Source organism: Pelodiscus sinensis, chromosome 10 (genome assembly GCF_052426305.1).
Source record: "Pelodiscus sinensis isolate ZL-2025 chromosome 10, ASM5242630v1, whole genome shotgun sequence".
NCBI classification, from domain to species: Eukaryota; Metazoa; Chordata; order Testudines; family Trionychidae; genus Pelodiscus; species Pelodiscus sinensis.
In genome coordinates, this window is record NC_143061.1 from 5,682,075 (window position 1) to 5,699,170 (window position 17,096).

General features: G+C 44.2%; 1 protein-coding gene across 8 annotated transcripts in view; it reads left to right on the forward strand.

Moving 5' to 3' along the window:
* ARMC9 (armadillo repeat containing 9) overlaps positions 1 to 17,096 on the forward strand; it is a 98,681-nt gene that overhangs the window by 68,415 nt on the left and 13,170 nt on the right. For 7 of the 8 annotated variants that reach the window (XM_089780716.1, XM_075938164.2, XM_075938167.2 and 4 more), the window contains 3 exons: positions 9,445 to 9,549; positions 9,960 to 10,075; positions 15,008 to 15,132. In XM_089780716.1, the coding sequence (XP_089636842.1) occupies positions 9,445 to 9,549; positions 9,960 to 10,075; positions 15,008 to 15,132 (346 nt within the window). Of the gene's footprint in view, positions 1 to 9,444; positions 9,550 to 9,959; positions 10,076 to 12,244; positions 12,364 to 15,007; positions 15,135 to 17,096 lie in introns of those variants that run through there. The other variant, XR_012906327.2, reaches the window with a different exon arrangement.

Here is a 17,096-nt window from a genome sequence, read left to right on the forward strand (position 1 = left end):
TTACCAACTTGTTTGTAAATGCTTTGTGTTAGGGTGTAAAGTGCATTATAGAAAAACTAAATCGTATAGAACTTAAAGGAGAAAACAGACACGAGTGAACAGGTAGGTATTCCTTGCAGAGAACGTCTGCTGCAATCCAAACTCCCCTTTAGAGTGTACTTACTGTAAAGTAACAACAACTGCACGTATGTTTCAGATGAACACTATTATTTATTTGGATTACCTCAGTGCCAGTGAGACCTAGACATGGACCATGACCTCACTGTGCTAGGCACTGTGACGAGATCCTTGGGGTGCAGTCTGTGTCCCTTTTACTCTACAGCAGTGTCCCCTGTAACCTCAGCGCTTAGGTGGCTGTCCAGGAGAGATTCAGGTGCTGCCCAGCTGATTGATAGAGCAACCACAGCTGCCCACAGCCGGCAGCATGTGTTTCTATTGATGGTGTACATCTGCACATGCCTCGGTGCACATAACAAACATTATTTCCCACATGGATGGAAAAAATTAAGGGGATCATTGCTGTCCAGCCTGGGCTGTCTCTCATAATGTTTTGCTAATGACAAGCAGAAAATCCCTCAGCACAAATAGATTGCATGAATGTTTCCAGAGCCACTCATGAATCGCACAGAAAGGGGCATCAGCCAGATCCCCTCCCCCCAGTTCCCAGCACTGTACCTCAGGAATATACTGTCTTCTGCTGCTGAAGGAGAGCGGAGCAAATGTATTAATTTATAGGCAGGATACGTGTGGTAGTGTTGTGCACAGGGACAGGATGTGTGAGTAGGTTCTGGTGGCACAACAGGGTGTGGGGAGGACTGGGTGTGGCATTGTGGGCAGGGGCAGAGGGTGTGGAGGTGGTGCTGTGTGCAGGGGCCGTGTGTGTGGTGGTGATGTGTGCAGGGGCAGAGTATGTGCTGTTGCTGTGTGTAGGGGCAAGGGGCTGTCGTATCCACCCCACTGGATAATGCAATTCATAGGACACAGATTTCACCCTTGAAATTTGGGCCAGTCTCCTCCATTGGAGTCTTCAATCTTCTGAATGTCCTTGTGGCTTGCAGCATAGGTGAGGGAGGGAGAAAGGCCAGCAAGGAAACTCCTTTTCTCTGTTTCATACCCTCTGTCCCCTGTGCTTGGAGGCCATAAGTCCAGGCGTGTTTGGTGGGCACTGTTGAGTCATAAGGCAAGACTGAACAATTCCCAGTTATGGCCTTGTGCAAGTAGCCCCCTTGCAGAACAATGGCTATTAATGGTTGGTTGATACCTGCCCTTGTTCTTGTCCATGGCGATCTAATGTCTGGTCAATTTCCCAGCTCACAGTGTATTTTAGTGGCAACCATACAACTCGTTCTCCTCTCCAATATATTTGAGAGAGTTTGTCTGTGAGCAAGGAAGTGAGTCTGTCCCTCCTAAATGGTAAGAGCTAGGACACCAAGTTGGGTATGCAGCTTCCTCTTAGCCTAACTTAAAAGGGCTGTGTAAGGCCAAGTGAGGGTTTGGTTGTGTCCACGATGCATGTAGGGACACAAAACTGTACAGAAAAGAGACAATCAACTGGCAGGTGAAATGGGCTCCCTGCTTGGGTCTGTCCCAGCCCTGAGTCTCTCATTCTCCAGCCACCCTTTAGGGAGGGTCTTCAGCTTCCATTCTCCTTTTGGAAGGGAACATTGCCAGCTGTTCCCCTTTTGTCGGGTGGAGGGGAAAGTGAACAGTTTGCTCCATTCCTCAGTCTGGCTGGGGAGCACACAGATGAACCTGGACCTTCCCCAGCCAGAGAACGTGCACCCCTCTTCTGGCTGTGCCCGCTAGAGCTGCCATAGGGAAGTGCTTCTGATCTGGCCCCACCCCGAGGCAGCCTGCATCCTGAACCCTCCTTCCCAGCCCCACCCCAGAGCAATGATTTCAATGAACAAAACAATTGAGTTAAGGACTTGAGCAACACCAGGTAGATCGTCTAGTAACTTCATATGCGTTAATGATACGTGTACTTAGATGGAACAGTGGGTTCCAGCCGATCATTTCTCAATGCCTCACATAGCATGCTTTATATGGACACTCCCCCAAATACAGAATGTCACAGGCACTGTATAGAAACAGAAGGAAAAGACGGCCCTGGCCCCTATTTGATTCATTGTGAAGTTAGAGGACCATTGCAAAGGTCCCAGTCGGGTGAAGGATTAGGCACCCTCAGTTGCTATTGATCTCAGCACCTCACAGCATCTGACCTTGGCATAGCATTATCTTCCGTGGTTGGATAATTCGGAAGCAGTTGCGATTTCTGGTAGCCAAAGACTATATGTTGGATCATGATGAGAACATGTCCCTTGATAGTAGATTGAATCCAGCAAACTGATTCCACCTTTGACCTTCCCTACATTTGAACCTTCATTTGCAAAAATGTTCATTAATACTCTCAGTTGTTTCGGCCCTAGGTGGTGCAAAGAACCGAGTGATTCTGGAATGAAGTTATTGTAACTGCTGCATTTCCAGTTATCTTGAAGTACAGGAAATTCTCGCCATTTGTGGCAGATGCATTCCCGTGGGGGCTGGGAACCGCGGGGCACTCACTGTGGTTCCTGGCAGCTTCAGGGAGTTCCTCCCAGCTCCCAGCTCCTGCCACCATCCCCTCTGACAGGACAGGAGACCCTTATAGCAATAGATGTGGCACATCCTGGGTATTCCAGGAGCTCATCTTTATGACCTCTCATTGCAATCCACGTCGTTTGCTTTCAAAAGACCTTATGAGGGGTGCAGATATTGCTAGCAGTGAAGGTCTGTAACAGTGATTGCCTTACATCCACTGTGAGAGCACAGGATGTTGAAATCTTCCATTGGTCTCTGGCTTTTTTGTTTCTGAGAGGTACTTTGACATGGCTTTGGTCCATTGAGATGGAGAGTGATGCAGAAACCACTTCAAGAAAGGTGTGGTCCGAATTTCATCAATGTTGAGCACTCTGTTCTTCAGGGGTCATATGCAGGAGTAAAAGGGGAGTTAATTCTCCATGTCCTGTTCCATCTTTGTAGCCATGGAATGTTGAAACAGTTAAATGTCTGAATTTTTGTGGTACATAAAATCTTCCTTTATATAAAAGAAAAACCTCCCAAGACCCCTTTTTAAAAACTTGTGTCCACTTTAAGGTCAATGCTTAAGTGTAAATGCTAAGTCTTTATTTCCAGGGGTTTATAGAAATAGTGATAGGCCCCTAGCTAGGGTGGGCAATAATTATTGATGGAGGAGGTCACTTCAACATTTTAGTAGGTGGTCAAGGGCTGTACTTTTTCTGTTAAGGGGATGCAGGGTCTGGGGCGAAGGTTAGGTGCAGAAGGGAGCTTGGAGCAGGGGACTGGGGTGCAGGAGAGAATGTGGGATCTTTGAGAGAGTTTGGGTCAAGGAGGGGGTTGTGGTCTGTGGCAGGAGCTTGGGGTGCAGGATCTGGGAGGGGATATGGGTTCAGAAGAGGACTCTGGCCGGGGAGAGGGATTATAGAAGGGGTTGCAGGATCTGGAAGCGAGTTGTGACCTGTGGAGGGGTGTGCAGCAAGTTTGGGTGATGGCTGCGGGGAAGGAGTTGGGGAGAGAGAGGGGAATGGAGTGCTAGAGGCAAGCTTTGGCCAGGAGGCACTTAACTAGGTACCTTCTGCTCAGCAGCCCTGCAGGACCCTGAGGCAGGCTTCCTTCCTGCTGCAATCCCAGGTGGCTCAAAATGGCTGTCTGCTCCTTGTGGTCAGGCCAGTAGGAGCAGAGAGATTTTCCTGGGGGGGTGGGGGCAGTGCATACGAAGCCTTCCCCTCTCCCTGGCACCCAGAGCAGAGAGCCACAAGGAGTAGCCAGCTACTGAAAGTGGTGTGGGACTGCTCTGTGCCTGAAGATCCTGGTGGGGCGGCCCGTGGGCCGTATCTAACCTGCTCCTGCCCTTAGCTATATCATTACCACTGAATAACTGTAATTCTGTTATCAACTGGAGGCCTATTCTAGTCCCTTGATTACAAAATTGGTAGAGCAGATTTATACCAAAATAAATGGCAACAAAATTATATGCTAGTTTCATGCAAGTTATTGTTCTTGTAAATAACCCATGATTTGTCCATTCCCGGTCTCTCAGACCTTTGTATCTGTGGAATGCAGAATGTAATTGTTCTCCAGGTTTAGATGGAGTTTCATGATTATATCTGATCTTACAGAGCTGCCAGGCAAACCAACACAAAGGAGAGTCTGGGAAAGTGTTACGCATCAAAAGTCTTTTACTACACACTCAAATCCATAGTGCCAGTTGAAGCAACTTTACAAACTGTCACAAAATCTAGGCATTGCAGGGTATCTGTGTTGGCCGCTAACACAGACGGCCTGTTTTATAGTATGTTAGTGCCCATCTTGTTGCAAACATTTAAAGCTTAGTGAATATTAAAAAAAAAAACAGCATTGTGGGGAGGTGGCTTTTTTTGATCACTGCCCATTTTCCTGATCACATCCCTCTTGCCTTCCATTATAGCAATATGTCTGTACAATGAGATCCCCCAGTTACCATCAACTTTCTATATTTGCTATTTCTGTATTTAGCTTTAAATTAATCTGACTTTCTCTTGGCTTTTAGCAGATCTAGTAGTAGTGACCACTTAAGTTCAAACCACTGTGCTAAAAAGTAGCTTTCTAAGTATTGCAGCTTTCTTCGAGTGATGCTTATGTCCATTCAATGCAGGGGTGTGCGCTCGCCACACGTACCGGTGCTGGAAGATTTTTCCTCAGCAGTATCCATAAGGAACCGGGTCCTAGCACCTCCTGCAGTGGCAAGCATATGCTGCGCTATATAGGGAGTTCCCAGGTTTAAATCATTGAGAGTTCATAGTCTTTGTAAATAGTTAGCCCCCCCCCCCCACTGGGCTAGCCCGGGAGATGGGGTATGCTCCGGGGTCTCAGGTTTAAACACTTGCCAAGTGTCGCAGGCCTGTGCCTGTTAGTAACCCTCACGAAAACTGCCTCCGCTGCTTGGGTGAGGGCCACATCAGCAAGAAGCGCTGCATTTGTAGATCCTTCCATCCTAGGACCTTTCAGGACAGAGATACTAGATTTAGGCACCGCTGATGAAGTCGGTTTTGGCTCCTCAAGACCACCGGCGGTTTGTCCCAGGGCTTTAGGTTGGCATGTCCCCCTGGCACCGACAGTGTCTTGGCACTGGGAATCTTCAGGGGTCCCGACAAAGGAGGGCAGGACATCAGAGACTTAGACCCGGCCACACGGCACTTAGACCCAGACAGCCAGGAGCTGGGCCCGGCCGTTGGCAGCCTTATGGCGCTTAGAGCCGGAAGCTGAGCCCGACTGTTGGAAATAGACAGTGGCTCATCAGACACAAAGCCCAGGTAAAAAAAGGCACGTGCTGGCTGATCTCAAAATGTTCATCCCTTTTTTTCAACAATTCCATCTGCCATTTTCCATGCCATGGAAACAGGGGCTGAAAGTCAGTCACCATCTGGGTGCTAGAACTATGTCTTGTCAGACTCAACAGCAGGTGTCCAAAGGAGAGCCAAGACTATTGGTTTCCATAAATCATGTGCACAATTTAGGAATCCAAATGTATTTCTCCTAGAAAAAAATATTAAAGAAAAGAATACAAATCTTGAAGTGTCTTTACACACAAGATTTCTTGCAATACAATTTTTTGGTTAATTTTATTTACATGTTTTGACAGAACATTTTCTGAAAACAGCAACATTCTTTAGCAAGTTCAGATTTACCAGATAATTTATTAGGGCCCAAAACTGTGGTCCACGGACACCTAGTGGTCTGCAAGTGTACTGCTGGGGCTCTGTTGAAAGTTTAAAAATAATGATTGGGCCCATTGCAATGGGCCCAATCCTTACTTTTCTTCCCCCCATCCCCCCTTTCTTTTCCTTTTATTTTTTTTCTCCCCTGGGGGGTGGGTCTGTGAAATTTTAATAAATTGAAAAGGGGTCCGTATGCTTGAAAAGGTTGCGAACCACTGGATTAGGTGATCTCACAACACACTCAAACTGTGAATTTACCAATTCAACTGCATGCCATATCATGTGACTTCCTGCCTTATTCAGGAACAAATACATAATCATTTAAAAAATGTATGCCTTGAATATATCGTTAGTACCTACTCCTGGAGTGTGCCCTGGACCCCTATTAAAGCCCCTATAGGACTCTCCCCAGAAATAAAGGCTGCAGGATTTATTGCTTAAGAGACAGATTTATATGCCCCCCTGCTTATTTTAAGAACAGATTAAATCACCTATTTCAGCAAAGCATATTCAGTGTTTTTGCTATATCTTGTAGTAGCAGATACAGTGCTAAAGTATTTATTTTTAAATATTAGCTTTACTTTAAATAATCTTTAAATATGGTTTTAATTGAGTTTGGACAGTCTTTAAAAGCAGTCTGTAAGACTAAATACATGAGATACTAGCTCTAATTCTAAATTAATTTGTAAATGTGAAATTTATTAGATAATGGGACAACAGACATTTACAGGATACCTTCTGAGCCACCTATCACTCGGCACTTGGCAATAAAATCAGTTGACTTCAGTGTGAAAATTCCTCTCAGCAAGAAGCAACATCAAAAGACAGAAGCAATTTCTGCCAGTGAGAGAGGCAAGCTTTTGAGCTTGAAAGCTTGCCTCTCTTTACAACTGAAGTTGGTCTAAGTACCTCTCGCACCCTGTCTTGGAAAATGTCTAAATCCCCTAAAATGTTTTGAAAATCTTGATTTACATGCACAGAATTCTCTCACATTCCACTGAAATGTAATTCTTATAATACAGATGTCATTCTATAGCAGCAGTGCTATGCAACCCCATTTTTAGAAAGCAGGATGAAAAATAATGTATCCAGTTTGTTGAGAAAAATGACTGATGAGTTTTATCCAGCTCTTAGGAATTACACTCCTTGGAGGAGAGGAAGAAGAGATGGATTTAAAAAAAATTAATTGCAATAAAGCCAGTTATAATTACAGTGCATCATAGGGATGTAAGCGACTGGTTGCTCTCCCCCCTCTCCCCTTGCTGCCTCTATGAGAGGCAGCAGTGAGGGAGAACAGGAGCCAGTGCTGGGTGGGGCCAGCTTAAAAGCCATCTCTGCGGGGGTAAGAGGGTAGTGGGGACCAGGCGTGAGCCAGGAATCAGCTGATTGCCGGCTCATGCCCAGTCCCAGATGCTGCGCTTCTGCTTTTTAAATGTATTAAGAACCTATCGGCTAAAGCACAGCAGGAAAGACCCAGCATGAGCCGGGAAAGCTGATTCCCAGCTAGCACCAGCCTTTTAAATGTATTAGAAACCAACAGAACACCTGATTCCCATCTCGTGCAGGCTCCCCTGGCTCTTAATACATTTAAAAGGCGGGTGCGAGCCAGGAATCAGCTGTCACGGCTCACGCTCGGTCCTTCCTCTTGCGCTTTAGCCTTTTAAATGTAGACAGGCTTTTCAGACATTTAAAAAGCAGAGCTGCAGCGGGGTTAGCTCCCGGGCTGGGAGCTAACCCAACTGCGGTTCCCCTGCTTATTGACTAGTCAATAGAAAATCCATCGACTAGTCAATTAGTTTCTTAAACTAAATGTAACATCCCTAGTGCATCATTGTTTGTGTTCATACGTATGGATTCCATCACGGTGTTCTGCTTTATACAATGATACACTGTAAATGTGGACAGTTCAATAGTTAGAAAAACTTTCAGTTGTGCAGACCTCCAGTGTAATAAAGTGGGTTATTCATTTGCCAGTAAATCATGTGCCTATTGAGAAAAGGAAAGTAAATTATAAATAAATAAAAATAGTAGGCAAAAGAGTCTATTTTTGCATTTCCTCTCAAATTGTAAGTACAACAGAGATTAGTCTTCCGGGTTTCTGAGTTCACCTTTGGGCTTCAATCCAGCACCTTACAATAACAAGTGGGTGTCTTCTTGACGTGTTGGTCTTTTTTGCATTCATTTTGGGGAAGTATAAATAGGAAAGGAAAATGAGTAAAGATTAAACCCCTATTTAGTGATTGCAAATTGGAAGTCATCCCAGATGATTAACTTAATAGGTGCTCTCTTAATTCCCTACATGAAACAATAATTCATTCAAAGGTTTTTCCTTTAAATCTACTATATATTTAAGAGAGTGTGTGTGCCTCTGTATGTCCGTCCGTGTGTCCATACGTCCGTCTGTCAGTCCATTTGTTCAAGAACTCCTAAATGGTAAGAGGTAGGATTACCAAATTTGCTATTCAGCTTCCTCTTATCCTAACTTAAAGTCAGGGTTTGCTCGTGCCAGAATAATGGATTATTATGCCTGGACTCGGATTGCTTCTTATAAAAACCATACAGAAAAGAGACAGGAGCACCAGGCAGGTGAAAGGGACTGGCTGGGGGCGTGTCCCCCCCTCGGACTGCCACAGACTCAAGCCACCCACCCCTCAGGTGCCCTTTAGGGAGAGTGGAGGGGGCTGAAGTCCCCTACCTCGGTTCATACTGGGATGATGCTGGCTATTCTCCTTTGTCAGGGAGCAAGGGGAAAATGCACAGTTTGCTGCATTCTTAATTCTGACTGTGGAGCACAGGAGGCAGATTAACCTGGACCTGCCCCAGCCGGGGGGACATACACCCCTTTCCTGGTTGTACCTGCTGGAACTGCAGCAGCCATGGAGACATACTTCTCACCTGGCTTCAAGTTGCTGCGGTGAGAGAGGGCTAGTGTTAGTCTTTCATACTGAAGCCCCAGCCCTACTCCAGAGCAATGATTTAAATGAAGCCTGGATCTTTTCCTTTTATTTCCCAAAACACAAAAATTAATTGTTAAGGATCTGAGCAGTCCTGGGCAAATCTTCTAGTTACCATACAAAGCAAGTAACCTATTCTAGAACGGATAATGGACTTTTACATACAATTTCTTTTTAAAAATCAAAACACCTTTCTTTCTATTGTGGTGCTGATCTGTTGTGTTCTTTGGAGGTTGGAGGGGAACTATTCTTATTAGAAAGTAATGAAAATTAACACCGGGTTCCTTAATTACTGCGTCTGGAGAGCCTGCGTAGAATACTTAGGGATTTGAGATTTTAAGGAGAGCTGCTGATTGGGACTATGATTTTTTCCCTCCACTCTTGCTAAGGGAGGGAGAGGAGGGGGGATGGAGTGCAAATCAGCAGATCTGTGGAACTCCAAAAGTGCTAGGAGGGAGAGTAAGAAGTGGGGGCTCCAGTGCCCCAGTGAACGAGAGACATGTGGGAGAGGGGGTCAGATGGGTCCGCGGGCTGCAGATTGCCCTGGTATATGTACATGCACACACATGTATAATAATGGACATACACTCTAATAGCCCTAGGAGCAAGAATCATTTGTGTTTTAAATGTATATTACACAAGAGGCGGCCGGAGTGAAAATTAAATGCTTCAGCTGGGACTGAAAGCTTCCCAAGGATCTGGGTTCAAATAACCGAGGCTCATTATTGTAACAGGAGGACCATGATACAATGGAGGCTGATCTGGACAAAGATGAGGTGATCCAGCCTCAGCTGGGAGAACTGTCAGGAGAGAAGCTGCTGACCACAGAGTATTTGGGGGTAAGAACCGCTCCCTGGGATTCTGAAATAATGAATGTGTTTGACTAGGCATTTGATTTCAACATTTCAGTCCACGTTTAACACCCAGAGGTTTCATTGTAGCAGCCGCCTGCTACATAGGAGGCTGTTGAGACTCAGCTCTTTGTGTGCCTGTTCAGCCCCAATTCCTTGCTACCTGTTGACAAGGGTCTCTCCAGCAGAAATAAGATAAGCTTGGGAAAGGGAAACGTCCATCCTTACTGAGCAGAACGAGCCGTAGCCCAGACACGAAGCAAGCTATGGCAGCTCTGTTCAGTGACATAAGGAACAAACCCGGGTCAACGCTCAGATTGTCTTCCTAGCTCTGCCCGAATGACCACAGTGGCCTATTTTCCCCTCTCTCTTCCCTCCTCTCTCCTCCTGTGTATTAGATAATGACCCACACGCCAAAAGTGAAGAAGAAGCTGTTTCCTGGTGTTCACCTGAGTGTAGACGAGCCTCTCCAGAGACCAGTCACCCCAGGCTATCACAGAGCTGCATACCCAACGTAAGTCTGGGCAAACAAGGCAGAACATTGGATTATTTTTTCTTAACTTTGAATTTTGCTCCAAAATAATGTAACTTGAACATACAAAAAATAAAGCCTCCATATTGGAAAGTACATTGCCATTGTCATTCTTTAAAGCTCCTCGCGTAAGATAATGGATGTTTGAAAAAGAAAGGGGGAAAAAACTGCAGTCAGAGCAGAGTCCATTGACCAAAGTCATGTCCTTGGGATAACGGAGTGAAAATGTACAGAGCAGTAAATCCACCGTGTCCATATTCTCCACCTGGCTATAGTAGTTCTGTGGATGATTTCCATGCAGCAGTTGACATACCAGTGGCCCTTCCACTTTGTACGCCAGAAAATGTCATCTCACCCAGAGACTATTGCTACTCCCACGTGAAAGAAGGAATTAAGACAAACGTTACACGTGTGATAGATGCACCAGTTACTTAAAATAATGAGTAAAAGGGATCAGGTGGAAGGGAGATCTGTGACTTCTGGTTGCAGCTCTGTGTAGCTGAAATCAGTGAACTGATAGGCCATTGTTTTGCAGTTGAAAGTAAGAGACTTCCAGGCTCTTACATCTCCCCTATGGAGGAGGTAAAGGATTTGACATCATCCTATCTCACGCCAAGGAACAAGTTTAACCAGTTTTTCTTCTTTCAGGTGCATGCAATCTTGGATTGTACCAAATTCAAATAGCTACGATACAGACTGGAAGAGTAGTCTGTCTTGCAGATTTCTGTGTGCACTTTTTAAACTGAGAGAATACCAATCATTTGTATTCAGATGGAATCAGTTACCTCAAACACCATCAGATCAACAACATAGTTACATATTTTTTTACTTAGTTCATGTTTTTTTTTAAATTAGGAAGGAAAATGTGAAGTTGAAAACTGGGCATTTTAAAATACGAGTTACATTGTTTCAAGTCTAAATCTGCTTTCAAGTCCTCCAGTCATTTTTGTTTTTGTTTTATTTTCACTTTTCTATTTCTTAAAATGCTTTTCTTTCCCGTTGCGTATGGAAGATCCACACGAATGAGGGAAACTGACTCTGAATGGGCAAACAGTAGAATTGATTAAACAAAAAGTAATTACAGAGAAAATATTTCACCTACAGTCACCCTGGGTGCTCTTTGTAAAAATAGCATTTTCAGGCAAGTTGTGATAATTTCTTATAAAGCTGTCTTTACAGTCACAAAGTTTGGGGAAGTGATATCAGTAGATTAACATATTTTATACTGAGTTTCTGCATACAGAGAATGTGCACTAAACCCAAAGGTCAAAATCACTTTGATATGAGCGAACGCCTCCTTTAATGCAAATTTTGTTTTGTAACCTCTATGTGCTGCTTGCCTATAATATGACTTTTGTGCAGTTTCTTTTATATTCACTGTCTCAAAATATTTATTCGATCAAAACAGTTACAAAGATAAAATATCAAAGCACAAAGTATGAGAAAATGGTAGAGGACAACATTTATTGTACATGTATTGCATATCTACAAAGACAATTAGGAGAACCTTGACAAAATCAGTTTCTAGTTGAGTGCATAACGTTTTCGCCATTTCAGAATGTAAAACCTGAGCATGATTTATCAAACAAGTAGACCCAAGATCTGATATTGGAAATATATGTGGCTACTCTGAGGAAGAATTTGGCCTGCAAGCTCCTATTTGTGCCCGTATACTATTCTTGGTACACTTCTAAAGAAACTGGGTGCATTGCAATTACTGAATCTAGTTTCTCCTTACAGCATAAGCAGGGGGTACAGATTTTAAAGTATATGGTAAAAGAATCTTCAGAATGGTCTTTTTTTCCATATCCATAAAATCCCACATCTTAGCAAACCTTCTACATATGGCAGGAGAGGAGTGACCTAGTCATTATGTGGGCTGCTATTAGTAACACACAGATCTTGTTTTTCTTTCACTTCCCCCAGAAGGGCTATAGACCCACATGATGTCATCTGTTGAATATGTTTCTGAACATCAGATCAAAGCCATGTTACTGCTGGCTAACACCCTCAAATGCATTCAAGGGTTCCCTTTCCCCTGCAATTCCTGTGGATTATACAGTAATGGGAATGCCTTGCTTACATCCTGCTTTTCACCTGTAGTTCTCAAAGGCCACCAAAGTGACACAGTCTTATTATTCCATCCTCTAGATGGGGAAGATGAAGCATGTCATGCAGCAAGTCAGTAGCAGAGCCGGGAACAGCCCTGAGGTCCTCTGACTCCATTCCACATGCGCTCATCTCTAGACCACAGCTGTTTCCTAGATGAGGTTAAATAACTCATGTCCATCACTCCCTCCCTCCCATGCAGTACTCCAGAACTGATCTCTTTCTAAAGAGGGTTCATCAAGGCTTCCTAGGCCTGATATTGATTCCATGCCACCAGTTGATTGTGGCACAGTTTGAATGTCCTAATGGGCAGTGCCTCCTAGCCTGCTCCTGTCTCCACAATGCCCCTCAATGACCTGCTGCTGAGAAACCCTCTGGGTGCAAGCAACCATAGCCGAGGGAATAACGGCCTCTGCAGATGGTTTCTTTGCCCTATAGTACAAAACTGCAAATATTGTGTTTAGTTTTGCTTATTTAAAAACCGTGCAACATTTAATTTTCACTATTTCACTCCGATGGTAAAGCCCATGTGAACACAGTTAAGTGCCAACCAAGATTAAAATAGAGAGCAGGCAATAGTAGCATGCATGAGACATTTGCATTTTACAATGAAACCCTCTCTAGCTAACATCTGTGTGCAGGAAAACTTGAGTAAACCAGCAATAACCATACGTGTGGATTTTCACGACAAAAGAACAAGATCTAATGGAGTTTATACCCCACTAACTTTTTAGCAAATGAAATTGATTACTAGAGGATAAGCATGAATAGGATGCCATTTTTCTGTGAGCAAAGCAATAAAACTGATCAGAATTTAGTAATCCAGATATGAAGAGAAAGTCTTAAGCTGTATTTATTTGATTATAAATCACTTCAGTCAACTGTGACTGTGTTGTATTAAACTGCTGTGGAGTATGACAAGTTAGGGGTCATAGTGGACCACAAGCTGAATATGAGTCAGCAGTGTGATGCTGTTGCAAAGAAAGCAAACATGATTCTGGGCTGCATTAACAGGTGTGTTGTGAGCAAGACACGGGAAGTCATTCTTCCGCTCTACTCTGCGCTGGTTAGGCCTCGATTGGAGTATTGTGTCCAGTTCTGGGCACCGCATTTCAAGAAAGATGTGGAGAAATTGAAGAGGGTCCAGAGAAGAGCAACAAGAGTGATTAAAGGTCTAGAGAACATGACCTGCGAGGGAAGGCTGAAGGAACTGGGTTTGTTTAGTTTAGAAAAGAGAAGATTGAGGGGGGACGTGATAGCAGTTTTTAGGTATCTAAAAGGGTGTCATAAGGAGGAAGGAGAAAACTTGTTCATCTTGGCCTCTGAGGATAGAACAAGAAGCAATGGGCTTAAACCAGCAAGGGAGGTTTAGGTTGGACGTTAGAAAAAAGTTCCTAACTGTCATGGTAGTCAAACACTGGAATAAATTGCCCAGGGAGGTTGTGGAATCTCCATCTGTGGAGATATTTAAGAGTAGGTTAGATAAATGTCTCTCAGGGATAGTCTAGACAGTATTTGGTCCTGCCTTGAGGGCAGGGGACTGGACTCGATAACCTCTTTCCAGTCCTAGTATTCTATGATTCTATTATTTTAAGTTTTCTACATGAGGAAACTCAGGAAAATTAATCCAAATTAATTAAAAGTATACATTTAAAGTGGATTAATGGCATTAAATCCTATGTGGATATTCTTATTAAAAATTAGCCTGGCCTTCATTCAGTTTACACTTGACTATAGGGGAGCACTCAGAAAAATTACTTCCAGTTAATTAAAGGTGTGACTTAAAAGTGGATTACTTAACCGCTTACATGGATACTCCCATTCAATATAAAAGAGGCATTTGCAAGTGAACTAAACTACACCAAATTAAGACCACTTTAATTCTGAAAGACAGTGACTTTATAGGGATATAATACAGTTTAACCAATCCTCTTGAATTGGAAGGTTTAGTTCAGTTGGATTAATTTTCCTGATTATCCGCATGTAGACAAGCCCTTAGTCTATGCTGTAAGGGGATGCACTAGCCAGGAAATATTGGAGAGCTCTTTTTAAAGATCTTCTACTTCATGAGAATACTCTGAGGGGACAAATTGTTTAATATTCCTCTGTCTGTTGCCTTAGAAACGGATTTAGCGGTCCAATTATTAACCACCTTCTTGGAAAGTCCCTTTTCGAACTAGACACATCTTAGCCTGATGTTGCCATGAATAGTCAATAAAACTCTCATCTGTGGGTAGCTTTCCTCCCAACCACCTACTCTGTCCACCCAATCTGCCCTTACTGTTTCCTGTCTTGTCATCTAGTTACCAAGCAGTCTTATTCTCTCTCCTCTCTTTCAGCAGCTCTTCCCTCCTCCTAACAACCAGTCCCACCCAAGAAGTTAAGAGATCTAGTTTTACAGCTGTTCAGCTACAATACTGTGTTATGTTTCCATTTTGCATGGTGTGAATCCCCTGTCATACTCAGAAACACATTTTACACTCCTGAACAAGCTTGATGTGGGCAATCTGATTGACTCATTGGCACTGAGGGGGCCACTGGTATTTTTCATGCCAGACTGTCACAAGACGTGGGTTCTTTCCCAAGCTATTTATTACTCTAGGAAAGCGTTAATTTTCAATGCATCTAACATCATCTGATGTCAGTAGTACAGTCAAAATTCTGGTAAATTGTGCCCCTGGCAGTGGCTTGCCACATAAAATACACCTTTCTATTTTTTGGGTGCCTTTCCAGGAAATTATATGGTATAAGCAGCTTTTTTAGGTTGTAGGTATTTATCACCCTGCATTCTCCTTTCTCCTCCAGGCCAGAAAATGATGCCATTTCTTCCCATGGCAGGGACTGCAAACTCCAGGCTATGCAGAACTGTCGTCCACCTACTCGTAGCGGTAGCAGATCCAGCATTTCCAACTTTGGTATTTCCTCTGCATGTAAGGATATTCTGAGAATGCTGCTGTTAATTGTTCTTTAACCGGGTCGGACATTTGGAGAACGGGATGCCTTGTGGGTGTGCTGTGGAGTTCTATACAGTGTGCCTCTGACATGCTCTTTAGTATGCCAGGGTGAACCATGAGCCCCCAGCATGAAACGTTCCACCCTGATCCAAGCAGAACGGCCGTCCAAAGAGCGAAGTGTCCAGAAATGTAGTATGTAGTGTTGAATCTTGAGCAGCACAAGACTGTGTTCCACAGGCTAATGGTCCCAGCACGCAATGTTCCATTGGATTCAAATGGAACTGTAACCCACACAGCAAGCAGTGTGACTGCCCGGACCAAATAATCCCTTCACTTGGTCCTAAAGGCATTGTTGCTGGGACCTGTCATCTTTGTCTTCCCATCGAAGGAAGCGGTGGTCATTTGCACAACTACTCTCATATGGCAAATTGTGCTTGAGGAGGGGAACCACATAAGCTGCAGAGACATAAACAGGACAGTAAAACTTTTTTTTGTGGGGGGGGGGGGGGAGAGGACAGCATATCCCCCAGACCTTCTCCCTTGTGGCTACACCTGCACATCTGTTCTGTTTTATTTAAATGAGTTGTGGTCTTTAGCAGTGGTGGTGGGTATCATACGCAGGGAAAGGCGTTGCCTTCTCAAACCACCAGGCCTGGCCCCGCCTACACTCCACCCTTAGAACGCCTATTGTAGACGTACTGAGGGTGGAGTGTTGCTGCCTCCGAGCGCCCGCCCTCCCCGTGCTCTGGGGCTGGGAGGCTGGGGCCGCAGGCCCTCCCCATGGTGCTGAGGCGGAGCCTGGGCAGAAGGGGCGGAGCTGGAGCAGGGCTCCCGGTTGCCTTCCCCAGACTTACCTTCACCCACTGCCCATGGTTTTTAGGCTCTTAGCAAGTTACCAGAGCTGCTCTGAGCTGGGCAGCATTTCCAGGCCCTATGGAGAAAACAGCATGGAAGGTGCTGCTAGAGATTCTTTCCTTGCAACTTGGAACGGACGCTAACTCAAACTCCTCTGGGCCTGCCTTTCAGAAGGGGAGGGGGTGTGTGGCTTACAGATCTGCATAGTGAGGTGCCAGCCAATTTCTGGGGGTAAGCTTGACCGTGTAAATTAGGGACTAACAGCAGAAGGTGCTGGCCAGTGCAGCATTATTAAAAAATCAGAGACTAAGATGTCTTTGCTTTGCTAAAAATGTGCTTTGAATCAGAGAAGAAATAGCTTTTTTTTTTTTTTTTTTTTTAAATTTTCGAAAGGAAATGAAAGGGATTTTGAGAAGAGTAGCTGCGGTTTCACAGAGAAGAATTTACTTGCATAATGCACAGAGCTGATATAATAGGCTTAACCCAAGGGGTACAAAAGGAACAGATGAAGTTCCAGCTTTAAGGCATGCATTTGAGGGTTCCATGTATTCCGTCATAAGGAGAGGCATGGTCTTCAAGCCTCAGATTTCATAATAGTACGTAGGCACAGAACAAAAACATTCTGCAGAGATCAGCTGGCCAGGAACAGCCGCTCAGAACATCAGATGTTATAAGTTAATAGGAAACCTGCTGGCTTGGCAGTTTTCCTGCATTGAGGAAAAAACAACCTCTTCAATATTCAAACTTTGTAAAGGAAATTAAGCAAATCAGACATCAAAAGTGCTGCTGTTTGCTGATTCAAAATGTCCGGTAGGATGAAACCCTCCATTGGATACTCATTTTGAGGAATAATCCCTTCTAGTTCTAAGGCATAGTTCAGTCTCAAGGAGCCCAACATGCCTTATAAACGGTGTGTTTAGATATTATCTCATCCCTGAAATATGGCTACGTCTGGGGTGACTGTGCAGCAGCTGTTCCTTGCCAGTGACACTAGACAGCAGTTTGTTAGTAAGGGCTTGTCAAACAAGAGGAAATGTAGGTGAGATGAATGTAAATGCTATTGTTTTATCTTGATTAGGATAATG